Here is a 19,454-nt window from a genome sequence, read left to right as displayed (position 1 = left end):
ATTTATTTATTGCTTGTTTGTGAAAAGGGTTTGTTTTGGTGACCAGGCTAGCCTCAGAATTGCAGAGATCTACCTTCCTCTGCCTCCCAAGTGCTGGGATTAAAGGCGTGCACCATTGTTCTTAGCAAAAAAGACCTTTTCATTAGCAAAGACACTATAACTTTCTTACAACTTAAAGGGCATATAAACATTCTACCATTTTTATTAGGTACACCTAGATTTCATGTAATGTGTCATATGTATCTAGATGATGTTTTCATGCATTGTGCCCAAAAAGATATGTAACAAACTGCAGTCACTTCAGCTATTTTATTTTTTCATTCACTTTTATTATATGCTATTATTTTTATTTTTGGCATGCCCTATTAAAATGCCCATGTAGGAATTTATAAGTATATTTGGGTGACAAATACACAATGCTTTATCAGCTTAGAAATGTCGCCTAGAGGATGGCTTAGGACATCTGGGTACCTAAGTTGCTTTTGATTATGGGTTTTCTTTATCATGGTTACAGAAAAGTAACTCATACACACGGGAGCACTGAATGTCGTAAAACAATTAAGCTGTGCGTTGAGGTCTGTTTCTTCCACAAAACCTTAAAATACTATTTGTTTGTTTATATAACTGCATTCACTGGATAAGATAAAGGTTTCATTATGCTATAAAATGCAATATCATATATATATATATATTTGATATTTTAATAAGGATTTCCTTCCAAAACAGGTTCTAAATAAAATACATTTATTTAAATTTTATCTCATTGTGTAATAGTCATAGGCAACATAAAGAACATTATGTAATTTCCAGAAATATTTTTTATGTGTGACTGTGTAAATGGATATCACGTGTGTGAAAATGACTGTGGAGGCAGTAGCGGGCACTGGTCCCCTGGAACTGGAGCTGCGGACTGTCGTGAGCCTTTGAAGGTGCTGGAATCCCACAGGGTCCTCCAGCAGAGCAGCCTGTACTCTCACCCACCGAGCCCCGTCTCGGGCCCCGTTCATCAGGTTTGGTCCTGACTGCTTACTCAAAACCCTCCCTTACTCTAATCTAGCTTTCATGTTTAAAGGATTCAAATGTTTTCAGTTCTGGTAAAAACATTTCTCATTACTCTGTATAATTGAAAAAAAGGAATCTGGTTTTAAAATTGATAAGCTTAGGGGCTGGAGAGATGGCTCAGCGGTTAAGAGCATTGTCTGCTCTTCCAAAGGTCCTGAGTTCAATTCCCAGCAACCACATAGTGGCTCATAACCATCTGTAATGAGGTCTGGTGCCCTCTTCTGGCCTGCAGGCACACACACAGACAGAATATTGTATATATAATAAATAAATAAATAAATAAACAAATATTTTTAAAAAGGGAAATTGATAAGCTTATTTTAAATATTTCAAAAAACACCATTGAGGGTATATTTTAAGTTTAAATGCTTATAAGCAAGATGAATAAACTTCCTATTAAGGAAAAAAGTAATTAGACTGCAAAGTTTCTACTGATGTTATAATGTTATGATACAACAAATTAAACACTGTGAAAGGCCCTATGGTAGTCCCAGATGTTTAACCACACCATAGCTTTAACTCCACTTACTGTAGCTAAAATGCCCAAAGCTTTGGGTTAATTCTTCTTAACCAAAACTATATTATAAAAAAAAAACCAATCTCTAGTGATAACATTAATGTTTTATACTTTACATGCTGATGTTTCTTGATTAAATGAGTATTTAAGGTATTTTATAGTGTAATCAGACAGATTTTGCTTTAAATATTTGTATTTTGCTAATAATAAGAAAATGAAATACTAAAGTGACTCCTATTTCTTTTTAAAATGATTATCTACTATTTTATTATTTATATTTATTTATTTATTGTGTTCCTTTAAAAGTTTATTTTATTTTTACTTATGTGCATATATATGCACATGCACACACAGGTGCTCACAGTGGCCAGAAGAGAGGCTGAGCCCCAGAGCAGAAGTCCTGGCGCTGTATGCTGGGAGCCAGACTTGGGTCCTCTGCTCGCAGCTGGTTAGCCACATCTCCAGTCCCCATTTTCATAGCTATTAAAATACAAAATAAGATTTCACTATGCCAACAAGGCCTATCATATTCTGATTTTTAGAAACCTGATCACACTCATTGTTAGTAATATTTGCTGCATGAAGAAAAGACAATCCTGCTTTAAAAAATCAGAGGAATACTATATTGCTATTGAATCTCTTCTGTGGTTTTACAGTTCCCTTCCCCATTAAATCCAGTGTAATAACAACATAATAAAACAGATCAACTTAGTATCCACAGATAAGAGGTAAGGTAACTTAGATGGAAAGACAAATGTTTCCTAAGAATCAGAGCTAGCAACTCCGCATGAGGTTACAAGATCTAGCTGCCAAAAATAAAAACTAAAATCACAAGGCAAGATTTGTTTAAATACTGCAAGTATAAAAACCATTCATAGAGTACAAGTAACTTTAAACATATAGTCAGTCCAGTTTTTAACACATAAATGTTAGTTATTTAAAATGTCTGTTTTCTTCACCCATTACCTTTACTGCATTCATCCAGACACTATTATTGATTATTTTAGCGTTAGGTATATTGCTCTTAATATTTTGTCGAATCTAGATTGGGGGGAAGACAGACTGGAAACACAATGACTTGTTGATTTTAACGACACAATATGGATAGTTTGTCCCTTCATGGCTTTTCCAGCTGTGCCCTCAAACCTGCTCCTCGACCTACTCTCCAGCCTCCATACCAGATGCTAAGTTCCCAGAGACACGGGCACTACTGTGCTACCCCCCCCACACACACACACACACATGCACAAAGTATAACGCTTGGTCAACAGGAGGAAGCTTCTGGAAAGAGGCTGCACCTTCTGCTGGACTTTCTGGTGAGGCCGATTAACTGCTCACACTTGAGTGAGTGTGAAGAGTTAGGACCCTTACAGACCTCGGAGCTGTCTGAGGACACGCTCAGCCTTTAGGGATGTGCATTTCACAGGTGTCACCTAATTAATGGTCACAGGAATGTTAGCTCACAAATTTGTGTCTGGACTTGGCTTTCTTGGTTCTGATACTATAAAACTTTCAGGAAATTGTTTCTGCGTTGGAACACGGGACTTATGGTAACATGAGTCTGTACTCCTGGGACACAGTCACTCATGTAAACTGTCTCATCCTCTGGGCTGAGGTTTGTGGTTTAGCATCACCACACGTGCCTTCCTTCACAGGCCTTTATTATGGGTACGATGTGAGTAGCCGCTTTAAGATCCTGAAGCCTTGGCTTCTCTACAGTGACGGACTGTAACGGGGGCACTGTGAGCTGATAGGAACCCGCTCTCCTCTATGCTGATTTAACTAAGAGTGCGGAAGGCACTTTCTACAGATGCCAGAGGCCATGCTCTGCACAACCAACACTTTGTAGTTATGGAATCCCTAGACTACGATAATGTCCCCATTCTGACTCGTATGCAGTGTCAAGAGCTAGCCACCTTTCATGAATACTTTCTTGTGTGTGAGTATTCTCTGCCACCCTGATGTGAAACTGGGATACTTCTACAAAACCTTCTCTAGGAGATTTTACAGCATATGCGAAACTGATTCAGTTTGTTTTATGCACAGTGTAATCTTTCTCCAGGTGCCGTCCACATTTTCCTACAGGTGCTGCTGCTGTTGTCATTAGGAGCTGGTCTCAGCCTAACTACGTAGGACACTGCACTGCTGCAAAATTTCCATCCAGTTAAATCCATGTGGGGATGTGCTCCTTACTGATGTTACTGACACTAATTTCTATTTCGTTCACATACTTTTCACAATAGCAATAATATTTCTCAAGAACTGAGTCCTTTTTTAAAAAATGGTTGCAATTACCCATTTTATATATGGCTATTTTAAAACTCTTTCTCCCCGTATTTGTCTATTATCATCTAATTGATTCCCTTCTTCATCATGATGTTCCCCACCTACTAGGGTATCCTGTGAAATAAAGCAGTAATTTCCTTTGTAAGAAGCATAAATATTTGAAGTAGCTATTACTGTTTGAAGATATAATTGCCTACAGCCAAATTCAAACAATGATTATTGAAACTTAATAAGGGAGTTTAGTAAAGTTTCTGAATATAAAATTAATACATAAATTAAACTCATTTCCATATTAAGAAAAAATCAAAATTCAATTATAAAATATACACAGTATCTAAAAGTAACAACCAAAGCATAAAATCCTTACAAATAAATTTAACAAAATATATACAAATCATTTCTAGGAAAAGTTATGACTACATTGCAGTTTGAGGTATAGAGAATTAAGATCATAAGACTGTTCTCCTATATATACACACAAGATGAATTCAACCAGAATTCCTTTAAGGTTCATAACAGAATTTGATGATGTACATCTTATATGGTATTAAAGAATCAAGTATGGAGATGTTTGGGGAAAAATGACAGAACATACCCCAACTTATTAAGACAACATAAAGTTATCACTAAGATGTCAGCATAGGCATTGTTTTAAAACTGAGGAACTAAGGAAATAGAGAGCCCTGAGATAAGCCTGCCTTTACTTAAACAGTAAATCTGGGCTGGAGAGACAGCTCAGCGGTGCAGAGCACCGTTGCTCTTGGTAATGGCCTAGGTTCAGTTCCCAGCACCCACGTGGTGGCTCACAACCTCCTGGAACTCCTCCTGCTCTGGAGGATGGGGGCTTTCCCCTGGCTTCTGTGAGCCGCTATCCACGTGTGCAGGTATCCACACAGAGACACACATGCACATAAAATATTTTTAAATAAATTTAACCCTTAAGGTCCACTCCTAGTAACCACTTCCTCCAGGGAGACTCCACCATCTCAGGTTTCTAACTCTTTCCAGAACCAGCGCCCCTCCAGTGTTTAGACACACGAGCTGACAGAGTCACGTCACAGTCACACCCCAAACCAGCAGGGAGAAAACCGGACAAAAGCTAGATATTCCAGAGAAATACACTGTTTATCACTACATTACATGAACAGGAAAGGGTGGAAAGGCGGAGGAGTAAATATCAACCACTTCTCAAATGCTGAGAGAATAAAGCCTGAGCCCAGAGAGGCCTATGTGGCAGCTGTGAAATCTGCCAGTGGCTGTTGTCTTACTGTAGGTGCCGAGGGTCAGGTGCTTACTCACTGCACTTCACTATGGGAATTCACTGTCCAGTCCCTTTAGCATGTGCTTTCCAATACAAGGTGGGGTGTGGGGCTGAGGAGGTGGCTCACACATCGTGTACTCCTCTTGCAAAGGACTCAAGTTTGGTTCCCAGCTTCCATGTCGGCATCTCACAACCACACAGAATTCCAACCTTGAGGAATCTGATGACTTGGGGCTCTATGGGCACCTGCATACATGCATGTACACACACACACACACACACACACACACACAGTTTAAAAAATCCTAAAAAGTTAGTTTTTAAAATGACTTTAAAGGCTAGTTTCACAACCAAAAAAATAAATGGTTAGTTTTAATGTGTGATTTTTTTTATTTGAAAGTCCTTTTTAAAACTATCATTGAAGTTTTAATTAAATGTATGTCTTATATGGTAAGTTGTATCTTTTGTGTAACTTTTTTCTTTTTACCCTTTTTTACTAGCTGAAGAGAACTGGCAGTTTTTAAAAGGCCTATTTAGCGCTATCTGATGAGAACTTATCTCTACTATAGTTTTATAGGAAAGAATAAAATGCCTCTTAAATAATAAAATCACAAAGTTTTGAGTAAGACATAGTTAACAAAAATACTTACAGGGAAAACATTTGGTGCAGTAAGTAAATTCCCCTAAAATATGATTTGGGTTCATGAAATTCCAATTTAAAAAACAAGAAAGACTTTTGGGGGACTTGACGAATTGAGAAACTTATATGGAGACATTTGAAAATAAAGGCAGACAATGAAATATACAGTTTGCATTCTCTGTAGATTTTGTACCTATAGATTCAAACAACTAAGGAACAAAACTACTTGGGAAAACCTGTATGCTGATGTTGTGTGCTATCTCCCCCAAACTGAGACATTCCTCCTTGTAGAGAAACTCTTAAGACTCAGGAAGCTAATGAAACTTATAAGGCTTATGTATTAGTCAGGGTTTTCTAGAGTCACAGAACTTGTAGAATGTCTCTCTCTGTCTGTCTGTCTGTCTGTCTGTCTATCTATCTATCTATCTGGGAATTTATTGGAATGACTTACAGGCTGCAATCCAACAATAGCTGGCTGTGAATATAAAGTCCAAGAATCTAGTAGTTGCTCAGTCCCCCGACGCTGGATGTCTCGGCTCGTCTTCTGTATAAGCTGGAATCCCAAAGTAGACTCTAATGCCAGTGAAGGTACGGATGTGCCGACAAGATGAGGGTAACAGGCAAAGAATTGACGAACCCTTCCTTCTTCCATTGTCCTTATTAGACTTACAGCAGAAGGTGGAAGGTGTGGCCCGGGTTAAAGGTGTGCCTTCCAGCCTCCAGATCTGGATTAAAGGTATGTGTCATCCTGTCTCAAGATATGGATCAAAAGTCTGTCTTTCAGTCTCAAGATCCTGATCACAGGTGTGCCTTCCATTTCTACATTGTAATTCATTCCAGATATAGTCGAGCTGACAACCAAGAATAGCTATCACAGCTTGGGAAACCCATAAAGTTAGAAGATTTGCAGGACCACCCCCAGATATGACAAAAGCAGTAAATAATCGCTAGGGAGAGGAGATGGCCCAGTGGAGCTAAAGTCTGGGCATGCAGCTTTCCTGGGTCATCAACCATGCAGAAATGAATTTTTCAGCAATGCTTTTGCAGTCACTCATGATTCTGTGGGTAAACTCAATAAATTCATCAGTTCAACCAGACAGACACAGATGGGATCGCTTATTTAGTCTGTTGTTAGTGCCCTACACAGGATAAACAGACATTTGTTCACATCTCTCCCGAGACAGGTCACAGGACACAAACAATGCCTAAATACATACTGACACATGGGAAAGTGAGGCAGGAAGGGGTCGTAGCATGGCCCCTGTGACGGGTGAGCAGATATGCCATTGAGGTATGCCAATTCTCCTGAGGGAGGAAAACCAGAGGCAATCCCAATACGACCACAGTCCCCCAAATGTGAGAGAGTGTGTCCTTACTGCAGTGGCGATTACATGCTCTCTCCTGCAATCGAAGCCGAGCTGTCTCAGAGCAGAGCATCCTTAGGAAGGATTCTGAGGTAGCCGTTGTCCTCTACATGGTACGAATCAGTGTGTTTTCTTGATGAACAGCTCCACCCCATGCCAGTATGAAGAAACACCCAAAATAGCCGATGGACCAGAAAACTAAGATACCCCAATCACTGAAAGTACCTTGCCTGGGACAGGATGGAAAGGAGGCTGTGGTAGTTGTTACATGACCTTTAATGTGTGGGTTAAGACATGCAGCGAAAGCTGAGCTGTCTAGGTAGGAAGAACATGTCAGGGTAAGGGAGGGTTTACAGTGGGACAAAGGATATGTGGCTGTCATCCTCCATGTTAGTCTCTTGACAGTGAAGAAAAGATGGCAGCTGTCAGGATGCAAGGTGAGGACAGGCAAGTTACAGATGTGCTAAAAAAAAAAAGCCCTTTCTGGGCTCAAAAAGCTGGGAACTCGTGGAAAAAAATGGGCAGAAGGTACACGGTGTGTGTGTGTGTGTGTGTGTGTGTGTGTGTGTGTGTGTGTGTGTGTCTGTGTGTGTGTCTGTGTCTGCGTGGCCTGGGAAGGGTGGCGGGGTGGTTATAAGTGATATAAGACACCTGACCTTTAATACAAAGGAGGAGAAAAATCCATGAGTCAGAATGCAGATGGGGCCTTTAATGTCCCAGTACAATAATCAGAGACCACTTTGCATCTGAATGGCCTGAGTTGAGGCAAACCTCTCACAGTTTGGCTTGTAGCAGTATGGGATACAGGAGCAGAGGAGTCTCTCATAGCAGCCGCAAATCTGAATGTGGTACTGGGTGCTGTCAACTTGACCTCGAGAATTACGTGCAGGGAGTTTCAGTGAGGACTGTCTCCATTAAATTGGACCGTGGGCTTGTTTGTGGGCCATTTTCTTGGTTATGTTACATGAGATGGGTGGTACCGTTCTCCAGGAAGGGAATTCTGAACTGCATAAGAGTGGAGAAGGCTCCATGAGATGGAACTCACACCTGACACTGTTACGGAGGCTAAGAACCTGTGGCTAGAACAGATCAATAGCCCCTGTGAGAACATACTATTATTCTGATAAATGCACATAGTACTGAAATAATGCCTAGTGATTTAATGCTATATCCACAGTGCATCTCCCAACCCTCATCAGAATTGTTTTTGTTGAAGACGGCAATTAACACTGAGACCCAAAACTGATCAATGCACAGAGAATAAGGCCTGGGGGGTGTTCAGCACTACGTGGCACATCTGTATCCTGTATCTCCACGCAAGGCTCAGGGATCACTGTGGAAGAGCGGGCAGGAGCATGGACAACCACAAGGAAACACTGATTTCTGGACACTGCAGAGTGGTTGTACACGCGAACTCACAGCAGCGGTGACAGCACACACAGACCTCCGAGTTCAGCCAGACAAAAGCCAGCAGGAAGGCGAGGAAGTGAGTGAGTGTAGCTGAGGAGCGACTGCAGTTCATAGCTGCTGGGAGAGGAGAGGCTGTTTTCTTTAAGGGAATGACCCCGGGGGTGAGCTAACCACACTCCAGGGCTGGGCCCACACCCAAGGAGAAAAAGAGAACACAAAGTCGGGTGGGTGAGAAGGTGGAGGTTGATCTGGGAAGAATTGGGGGAAGAGAAATGAATATGAACAAAATACAGTGTATAGAATTCTTGAGGAAGTAACAAAAGCATTATTTCAAATGGAGGAGTGGGGGCTGGAGGGATGGTAACATGGTTAAGATAAAGCATTATTTTAAATGGAGGAGTGGAGGGGCTGGAGGGTAGTAACATGGTTAGGAACACTTTTTGCTTTTGTGGAGGTTCAGTTTTGGTTCCTAGCACCCATGTGGTGGCTCACAACCATCCCTAACTTCAGTTCTAGGGCATCTGATGCTTTCTTCTGACCTCTGTGGGCACCGGACACACACACAGTACACATTACATGCCAGCAAAACACTCACACACATAAACAAAATAGTCTAAACATTTTTTCTTCAAAGGAACGGAGAAAGTGAGCTGAGCCCTTAAGAGGCACACACTAGTCCACTGTGCTTTGTTCTTGATGGTGGATGTCATGTGACGGTTCTCTTAAACCCCTGCTGCTGTGATTTCCCACGATAGATCACAATCTGGAATTTTTAGCTGAATAGACCTTGTCTTGCTTAATTGCTTTGTTAGGGCATTTCATCACATTTTATCAGAGCAATAGGAAAGCAAACTAAAACCTGGCTATAATGACACATCACATCCCACTTCAAACAAAGCCTACAAAATCCTGAGCAATATAAGTAAAATCAGCCCCCCATGACCTAGTTCATCCAAGCCATTAGGGACAACTGATTACTGCCAGCTGAGGGTCTTGTGGGTATCAGAGATGGGAAAAGGGAGGAAGGGCAGGCATTAATGAGAAAGCTGAAAATGAGAGAGGCAGTCTTTGATGCCCAGTTTACTGAGCCAGACAGAACTGTGTTCACGGTTGAGTTAACAAATTGATTCAGGAGAGACCTTCAAATTGGTGTGGGGCTTCACTGGCCTCACTGAGCCCCATGGCTGGACATTTTCTTTACAAAATAAAAGACGTTCTGGAAGATTTGAATTATTTAAATTGGGTTCAAAGGACTGAGGAGAAGATGGAAAAAGAGATCAGCAACCGGGGGGCGGGGGGGTTGTGTTGGTCACTCACAGGCATATGGCTGCAAGATTTTTGTCCAGGTGGGTTTCCTAAGGAAAAGCAGATCCCGAAACACTGTGCTAGTGAGGTTTTAAGGCCTGAAAACAGTTCATGAAAGACAGAAATGGCAAATGGTACAAAGAGAAAATGATTATATTTGTTATAGGAGGGGACCATTATTCCCCTAGACTATGCTGTGCACATTTCTTCCCTGCAAGGAGTCACACTGAGGTAAAGACTGCTCAGCCCAGGGCTCTGTCCGCAGCCTGTCATGACAGAAGGTCAGTTCTAGAGGCAGGTACACAAAGCTATCTGGGCCACGCAGTACAAGCTGGCCCTCCCCAGACCACTGAGTGTGGAGAGACATACTGTGGCCTCACCCAGCATCCGTACCCGGTATGTGGAGGCTGGACGGCTCTGGGAAAGTGCCTGGATTATGGAGGCTAGATGAGAACAGCACTTCCATGACACAGCTCCTTTTGACTTAACCCATCTTCCTGGAAGTAACCCCTGACCCATGCGCCTGCAAGCAATCCTAGTAAGTTCATTGGTTCAAGCTAGATTTAGGTAGAATCTGGCTTATTTTCTTTTTGGTATGTTGCTGGTGCTCTATCTGAAGTGAAGAGGTATAGCGGTATTTGCTCACATCTTCCAAGAAAAACTTACATGAGAGCTGAGTATGTAAAGTTTGTTTTTGCCTTGTCATTATTTCCTGAGCAACATAGAATAGCACAATTTACAGAGAAGTTACACTGTAATCATCATTTTAAATAATCTTGGGATGATCTCTCTTCCTCCCTCCCTCCCTCTCTCTCTCCTTCCCTCCCTCCCTCCCTCTCTTTCTCTCTCTCTACATATATATATATATATATATATATATATACATATATATATATGAAGCAACCTAGATGTCACCCAGTGAAAGAACAAATAAAGACAATGTTGTACATTTACACAACGGAATATTACTCAGCCATTAAAAAAAGACATCATGGAATTTACAGGCAAATGGATGGAACCAGAAAAAAAATCATTCAGAGTGAGGTATTCCACACCCAGAAAGACAAATATAGTATGTATTCACTTATGTATAGATAGAAGCTACTAAGTCAGTGATAACCAAGCTACAATCTGTAGAGCCACTGAGGTTAGATATAGACTAGAGGGTGCAGAGAGATCTCATTAGGAAAAGGAAAGAGAACAGACAGTGATCTGTGGGAGCTCACGTGTGATTGCCTTAGTTTCCATCTGGAGTCATTTGTGACTTAAAGAAGTCATTTGAGTTCAAGCTTGCCTGCTCTGTTTTTTCTTATAACCTTGAGGGCTATGAAAGACTTCTGATTTAGCCCGTGAGAAAAGAACACTCTATCTAGTAGACAGTGTACTGCTGACGACAAACCTCAGGAACATCAAGATAGAACATAAGGCTGCTTCTGAGCAGCAAGCACATGCTGGAGAGGAGGCTGCTCACTTAAAGACAGGAATAGTCTTGTGGTTAGATACTGACCAACCGTCTGTGCTGTGCTTTGTTCTGCTTAATAAACTCAGGGCTGTTTAGCTGTTTCGGCATGGCCAGACAGACCTCCCGATTCTATCCTGTCTTCTGTTTCTTCTGACTTTCTTTTGGCCTCGAGGATCCTCTATCCAGGAGCCCTAGCTGACTTTGTAGGATTGTTGGGTTGGGGGGGCCTGGAACAGGAAGATCAAGTCGGGAGGGAATGGAAGAGGGGGATGAGAGAGGGAATATGGAGAAAGACAGCTAAAACCAAGGGCTGTTTGAGGGGCAATATGTAAACCTAACATAGTAGAAGCTCCCTAAAATGTATACATATATTAAAAAAAAGTGATCTAAATGAAATCAACAAATAATGGGGAAACAAAGTTCCAACTGTCTGTCTCTTCACCTCCATCAAATGAAGCTTCCAGTGCCAGAACTGGGTTACATCTAACTAAGTTTTTAGGCAAAGGGGTCCCATAGAAATTCCCAAACAACCCAGCCTGATGCCAAGACTATAGGTTGCTCTCTGGAAACTGAGCGTGACATCATTGCTGAGACAGCACCCATACAACTCATTGAATATGGAGAAGTTGAGCTGGTGCCTACATAGAGAATTCATTCCTACATTCTAGTGTCTTTGGTACACAAGAATACTCTGCAGACTGCCAAAGGAGAAATATAAACACTAACCCAGCCACAGACCCTTTGGGAGTTCTGAACCAATACCTGATTGGATCTAAGGCCACTCATTGAGATGGAACCCATACCCAACGCTGCGTGGGCGATCAAGAACCAAAAACTAGATAGGCCTGGGAACAAATACAATCGCTCTTAAAAATGAAGCAATCAAATGACTCCTAATGACATCCTACTATACACGTAGATCAACGCCTTGCTTATCAGAGAGGCTTCCACCTGCAGATACAGAGACCCATAATCAGACATTATGCGGAAAGTAAGAAACCTTGGGACACCCAGCCCGTTTGTCTCCATCACACTCCACCCCACACGTCCCACCCCGGGCTCGCAGAACCCTATGGAGCTGAAGGTAGAAAACAAGAGCCCTCTAAATCAACAGGATCAACATGCAGAAGAACTCATGGAGACTGAGACATGTGAGGAATAATCTTTTGTACACTGCGAAGATGTGTCACTCTGATTGGTTTAATAAAAGGCTGAATGACCAGTGGCTAGGCAGGATTTCCAGGCACAGAGTACACTGGGAAGAACAAGGGCAGAGATACCAGGACGCAGAGCAAGCAGCATGGGCATCTTAAAGTAAGTAAAGATAACTGAGCCACACAAAAGAACATAGATTAAATGATATGGATTAATTTACGTTATAAGTGCTAGTTAGAAACAAGCCTAAGCTATTGGCCAAGCTTTCATAATTAGTAATAAGTCTCCATGTTGTCCTTTGTGAACTGGCAGTCCAAAGAAAAAAATCTGCCTACAGAGACAACACGCACAGGGCCTGCATGGGTCTGCACCGGGCCCTCTTCGTATATTTTATGGCTTCCAGTTTAGTGTTTGTATGAGATTCCTGAGTGTGCAAATGAGTAGGTCTCTGATTCGTGTGCCTTTTCTTCGGCTCTTTTCCTTCTGTTTTTCTCCAATGTGTTAGTTTTATCTGTATATTGTATTTTATTATTATCCCTTAGAAACCTGATTGTTTTCTAATGAGAGACAGGTGGAAGCAGATCCAGATGGGAGAGGAAATCAGGAGGAAGCAGGAGGAGCACAGGGAAGAAAAATCATAATCAGTATATATTTTGTGAAGATAAAAAATATTTTTCAATGCAAGGAAAAAATTTAAAAGTCTGGAAACAAACCAGTTTCAAAAAATTCTAATAAAAAACAAATGCATATTTATTAAAATAATATATCATTTAGTAAATCATAATACCAAAACTGTCTTACTGCATAAAGAAAAATAAAATTGGAAGTCTTTATAACATTCAAACTGATTGAACGAAAATATGAAAAGTAAACCAAAGCAGAATATAAAAGAATAATCTTAGAACAGAGAAGAAGTGTTTGTGAAATAATGCCTCAAAAAAAAGCACAACCTTTAAACGACAAAGTTAACAGATGTGACAACACCTACAGAGCTCGCTGAACACGGGAAACTTGACCTGGTGCCGACACAGAGCCTTCACCCCTGCCAACTGGCACTCGTGGTACTGGAAGTCACTCTGCACTAGTGTGAGAAAGTTAAACACCAACTCAGCTCAAACCCTTTGATCTACAACGGTGCCCTCCTGCAAGATGTCTAGTGCAATAGTGGCACAAAGTTGTGTGAGTAACCAACCAGTGTCTCAGTGGATTTAAGGTCCACTCCATGAGATGGAACCCACACCCAACCATCTCAAGTGGCCTAGGACCTAGGCGTGTGTGTGTACATATATGAGACAGAGTTTCCCCTTACGGCTAATCTATTCAGTTTACAAGAAATAAATTTTTACTTTTTCAAGTGATTACTAAATTATTTTTTCCTATTAAAAAGTATTCCTTTTATTTTTGAGATATAATTACATCATATCCCTTTCCACCCTGAACCCCTCCCATATACCCGCCCTTGCTCTTTTTTAAATTCATGGTCTCGTCTTCATTAAATTTGTTACCTATGAATTCCTAAATACACAAAAGCACACCCTTCAAAAACTGTGCCTTGGGTAGCTGGAAGGATGGCTTAGCCTCGGGGGATCTGACAACACTTCATGGATAACACAGGTACCTGCACTCACACATGCACAACGTCCTCCAACACACACGTAATTTTAAAACTTATTTTAAACCTTAAAAATATTAACCTTTTAACCTTCAATGAAGAACTTCCCTGAAAAAAATTAACTGAGGGCTGACAGACTTGAAATTTTATAGCTTATAAGTAATATTGAATATGAACAAAACCATCCACCAGCAACCAAAGTAAGAACAATACAGAAAATTGTGTGGCAAAAATTGATGTGTGGCTGGGAAACTTGAAGGGATAAATAGGTATCAGAAGAGAGGGTGAAACCTGGGCATAGTGGCACAAGGCTGCCAACCCTCACTGGGAAAACTGAAACAGGAAGATTGTGAGTGTGAGGTCACCTGAGGGTGCAGCAAGACCCCACCTTTAAAGATAAGTAAAATAGGTGTCAGGGGAACAGTTCAGTAAGGAATGCCATCGGCTTCTAGGTGGAGACACACCCCTTAAGGGTCAATCCAGAGAGGCTGGTCAGGGACCTGGCTAGAGGACCACTCTTAGGAAGGTGTGCTCACCTTCTCCTTCCCAGAATTCCTGCCCCCTAGTGCAGTCCCTATGAGCCACCATGAGGTTCAGCCGGGTCAGCCCTCCTTTCCTTAGGAAAGTCTTTCTTCTCTTTCTCTCCTCTTTCCCTTTCTTCTCTCTCTCCCATTTTCTTTTCTTTTTTGTGATCATCCTTTTTATCATTCTTCCAGATGCTGGCCTGAACTAAGTGTGGTTAATGCTTTGAGCTTCTTTTCTTTCACACACACACACAGACACACACACACACACACGTGCACACACATGTGCACACACACACATGCACACAAGGCTGACTTCCATGCCTATCTTCTCTAGTCCCTTAGGCAGCTGTGAGGTTTACAGCTTGCCAACCCTGACTCTTCCTCTTAAGCTCAAAAAAATTGCCTTTGAGTTTCCATTTGACTTTTCTTTCCTTTTAAATATCGACTTTTTTTTCCTTTTATCGACGGGCTGGAGAGATGGCTCAGAGGTTAAGAGCACTGCGTGATTTTCCAAAGGTCCCGAGTTCAATTCCCAGCAACCACATGGTGACTCACATCATCTGCATTGAGATCTGGTGCCCTGCAGGCATACATACAGACAGAACACTGTATACAAAATAAACAAACAAATAACTTAAAAAATATTTATCAACTTATTTATTGTATGTGTGCACATATGTGAATTCCATGGTGCACATAGAGAGAGATCTGAGGACAACTTGCAGAAATCAGTCCTCCTCTTCCGGTATGTGGGTCCCACGGATTGAACTCAGGTTGTCAGGCTTGATAGCAGACACCTTTACCTGGTAAGCCATCTCACTAGCCCAAAGATTTTTGTCTGTTTTGCCTGCATGTATGTCTATGTATGTATACTTGATGCCTACAGAAGTCAGAAAAGGTTCTGGAACCCCTGGAGCTGAAGTTCTAGATGGGTTTGAACTAGCATAGGGGTTCTGGGAACCAAGCCCAATTTCTCTGAAAGTGTAGTCAGTGCTCTTAATCATTGAGCCATCTTCTCCGTCCCCTGCATCCATTTTTAATTCAGACATATATATATATATATATATATATATATATATATATGTACAATGTGTTTGGTGGTTTGTTTAAGATGATGTCACCCTGTGTAGCCTGACTGTCCTGGAACTCAGTAGGCAGATCAGGCTGACTTTGACTCATGGAGATCTATCTGCCTGCCTCTGCCTTGTGAGGGTCAGGATTAAAGATGTGTGCCACCACAGCCAGCTTTAATTCTTTTCTTAATGAGATCAAAAGCCCCACAAGGGGACCTTGATTTCCTGGGTATCACATGATGGCTCTGTTCGGGCTCCCCATGATCTCTGATAACACCTCTCCTACCTTTTAATTCTTTAATTGGCAGAGAAAATGATCTCACTCTTGCACCCTTAAATGGTATCAAGTGGGTGAAAGCAAGAGGGCCTGTGTTCAAGTTCCCAGAACGTACATAAAAGGTAGGCGTGGCCATACATGCCATAATTCCAGCATGTTGTGGGGGCAGAGATTTGCAGATGGCCGGAGCTTAGTGGCCAATAAGCCTTGCTGAAACAGGGAACTCTGGTTCAAAGAGCCACTGCCTCAAAAGCAAGGTCAAGCACGAGAGAGGAAGACCCGATTCCATCTCCTGCTTCTGTGTGTGCATGCAACACACATGTGGATGTCCCCGACACACCCCAAAGATCAACAAACCAGACATGGGCATGCAGCACACATGTGGGTGTCCCCCAAACACCCCAAAGATAAACAGAACAAATATGTATATGCAGCATGCACATGGGTACCCAACCCACATATACCCCAAATATCAACAGGAAAAACAAAAAGATGCTGAACTTCCCTGTCAGAAGAAATACACAAACAATACTGAGACACCGCTTTAATTGAGTCCAAAATTACAAGCCCAGGTAGCTGCAGGTGTCTCCCACGTTTACCTGAGAGTATGGTATGAGAGTTTCAAACTGCTGGTGAAGCTCGAGTAGCTGAATTAGCTCTGCATTCTTTTTGGCTTTTTCTTTAATCAGGTTAATGTAATGTTCAGGATTTTCTGCGAACGAATACGCAGCATCTCTGGTGTTGAAAGTGTAGTATTTTTCTTTATACTTCAAAATTCCAATGGTTGGATTTCCTGTGAAAATTAAAAACAGCAACCTGACTAGGCATCTTTTTGTGATAAGCCATAGGACCAGTGTTGCTGTGGTTTTGGGTTGTTTGGGTGGTGTTGGCAATCCACCCAGAGTCTTCCACATGCTAACCAATACTCTACCACTGAGCTACACGTCCATCCCACACGCTCCATTTAACATGTCCCTTCCATCCTTGTTTTGTTAAAATGTTATTAAATGAGAAATATGTAAGTTCATATTAAAGTATATACTTTATTTTTAAGGTTAAAATATATTTTATGGCCAGGCAGTGGTAGTGTACACCTTTAATCCCAGCACTCAGGAGGCAGAGGCAGGCAGATTTTTGTGAGTTATAGGCCAGCCTGGTCTACACAGAAAAACCCTGTCTCAAAAAAAAAAAAAGTATATAGGGCTGAAGAGATGGCATAGCAGTAAAACTTAAATAGAAATCTTGCTCCCATCACCTTCATCTAGAGGCTCATGATCTCCCGTAACGCCTGTCCTCAGGGATTCCATGCCTTCTGGCCTCCACAGTACCTGCACTCACATGTAAATAATGTGACATATGGACATAAACATATACACATGACTTAAAAATAAAGTAAATCAGGGGATAGAGATGGCTTAGCAGTTAAAAGTGTTGCTTCCCCAAAGGTCCTAAGTTTGTTCCCAACATCCTTTCAGGTAACTCACAACCGTCTCCCCGGGTCCTCTTTTCACCTGCAAGAGGCCCCACACTGCTGCCTTTGTTTACACAGCTGAACACATATATACAAATAAAAAATACAGAGAAATCTTTAAAAACTGAGTTTTATGTAACAACCCTCCTATACAGATGAAACATGTGTAAAAAAATTTTAGGAAAACCATTTAGTCTATTTGACAAAATTTACAAACCTACTTAAATTAATCTGATTACTAAAGTGTAGAAAGTACGAGGTCCTCAGGCTCACAGAGAAGCGCTAGGGAAACCAGGAATGTTAAACACAACATGATTGGTTTTTGTTTTTAAATGTGGGTTCCATCCCCTAATACATGTCCTTTCCCAAATCCACAGTCAAAAATCCTTTTGGCCTGAAATATTTTAGATCAGGGACAGTCAACCGGTTACACCTCTGACCACTCATTCCTTACAACCTCTGCTGAATCCACCAGATTATACTGGAAGCGCCGTGGGCAAGGAAACTGGACCATCTCTACATCTCCTGCCTGCTTCAGCATCTGCTTCACAGGACAAGCAGGCTGATACAGTAAGTACTCGGCATGGGACCGACATCACCAAGGTAGACTTCCCTCCAACAACGTACCTGGGAGAAGAAGACCGCCTGTTGCAGCAAACGTGTAGCCACAAAACCCGCGGTACTGAATTACCAATTTATCAAAATTTGCTGTGGTTTCTGGAAAAAGCCAATCCAGTTTCCTGAAATCTGGCAAGTGTACTCTTTCTTCTAAAATGAAAGAGAACAGGAAATGGTTTATATCCCTTGAGAAGATGCAATTTCCTAAATAAATCAGCAGAAGGTCATTTTAAACATTTTTATCATCTACACTGTCTCTGATGGACAAAATTCCCCTTGGTCTGACTCTTCGCAGTGGCATTCCTGTAGAGAAGGGTGAATGCCCCAGTGACTGTCCGCGTCTGAGTTAGGAACTCGCTAGAGCGAATGTGGAAGCTGAACTTTGGCCTTTCAGAAGAGCTGCTTCGCAGCTGAGGGAAAGCAGACCAAAGCCCTTCGTCAGGGTCTGCAATGTTTCCTGCGGCCACACAGGACATCACCAAAGGAGATGAGCGGCAAGAACTGCTATGTAACCAAGAGGATCCTCTTCTTTCAAGACATCGCTTTGAATAGTCCTTATATAACTAGACTGTCTCAAAGTTGTAGAGAAAGTTCCAGACAGGAAGAAGATGTCTTTTACTAGCTCGACTTTGATTAAAGGGTATACAATTTTTGTTCTTTAGACTTTTTTCTTTAATAGTTACTTTTATGCTGCATGCATATGTGAGTGCCTACACATGTATGTGTGTGCACCACATGCATGCCTGGTGCTCCAGAGCCAGAAAAAAAGCATAGGAGTCCCCTGGTGCCACAGATGCAGGCCATTACTTGAGTCCTCTGCAAAAGCACTGAGTGCTCTTAATCTCCGAGCATCTCTCCTGCCTGTTCTTTTGACCTTTACAGATAGCTCCTGACACAGGCTGCTTGACCTAAGTGGATAACTAAAATGAAAAATTAGATACAAATGATATATTCATGAAAAGCTATTTTCCAGGATTCCTTACTTTTACAATTGCACATATAGTTCTAATATGTCCGATTACAGACCTAAACAGCCAACATCCTGTTTGTTGTCTTAACAGTAAGGTCTAACTTGGAAAAAAAAATAAGTGTTTTATCCTGATATGCCCAAGATCTCTAGGAATGAAGAGAGGGTAAAAATTAAATTCTTTCAGAAGAATATTTGTTGTGGGAGTAACTTCCGCTGCCTCAACCAATAGTCGCTGAAATACGAGCCCACAGTGCAGCGGGGAGCGACTTCCGCTCCATCAGCCAATAGCTGCTGAAATACCAGCCCACTGGGGCGTGGTATATTTCTCTTTTAAAAAGAGAAGCAGATCCGGTTCCGGTGCTTGCTCCCGGCTCCTGCTCCCAGCTCCTGCTCCAGCGACTAGGCTCCCTTCCTGACGGTTTATGGTGTATGTAAGTTTTACCC

The 19,454-nt window shown here is 41.7% G+C and overlaps 1 protein-coding gene across 2 annotated transcripts in view; it reads right to left on the bottom strand.

The window, feature by feature from the left end:
• The window catches only part of Cfap206 (cilia and flagella associated protein 206), a 53,619-nt gene that overhangs the window by 12,579 nt on the left and 21,586 nt on the right, over window positions 1-19,454 (bottom strand). For both annotated transcript variants that reach the window (XM_048420563.3, XM_048420564.3), the window contains exons 10-11: window positions 18,050-18,190; window positions 16,551-16,744 (exon numbers count right to left, since the gene is read on the bottom strand). In XM_048420563.3, the coding sequence (XP_048276520.3) occupies window positions 16,551-16,744; window positions 18,050-18,190 (335 nt within the window). The remainder of the gene's footprint in view (window positions 1-16,550; window positions 16,745-18,049; window positions 18,191-19,454) is intronic.

The sequence above is a fragment of the Myodes glareolus genome, chromosome 16 (assembly GCF_982192425.1).
Source record: "Myodes glareolus chromosome 16, mMyoGla1.1, whole genome shotgun sequence".
Classification (NCBI taxonomy): Eukaryota; Metazoa; Chordata; class Mammalia; order Rodentia; family Cricetidae; genus Myodes; species Myodes glareolus.
The sequence above is the reverse complement of the archived record's forward strand: the minus strand, read 5'-3'. Positions and strand labels throughout refer to the sequence as shown.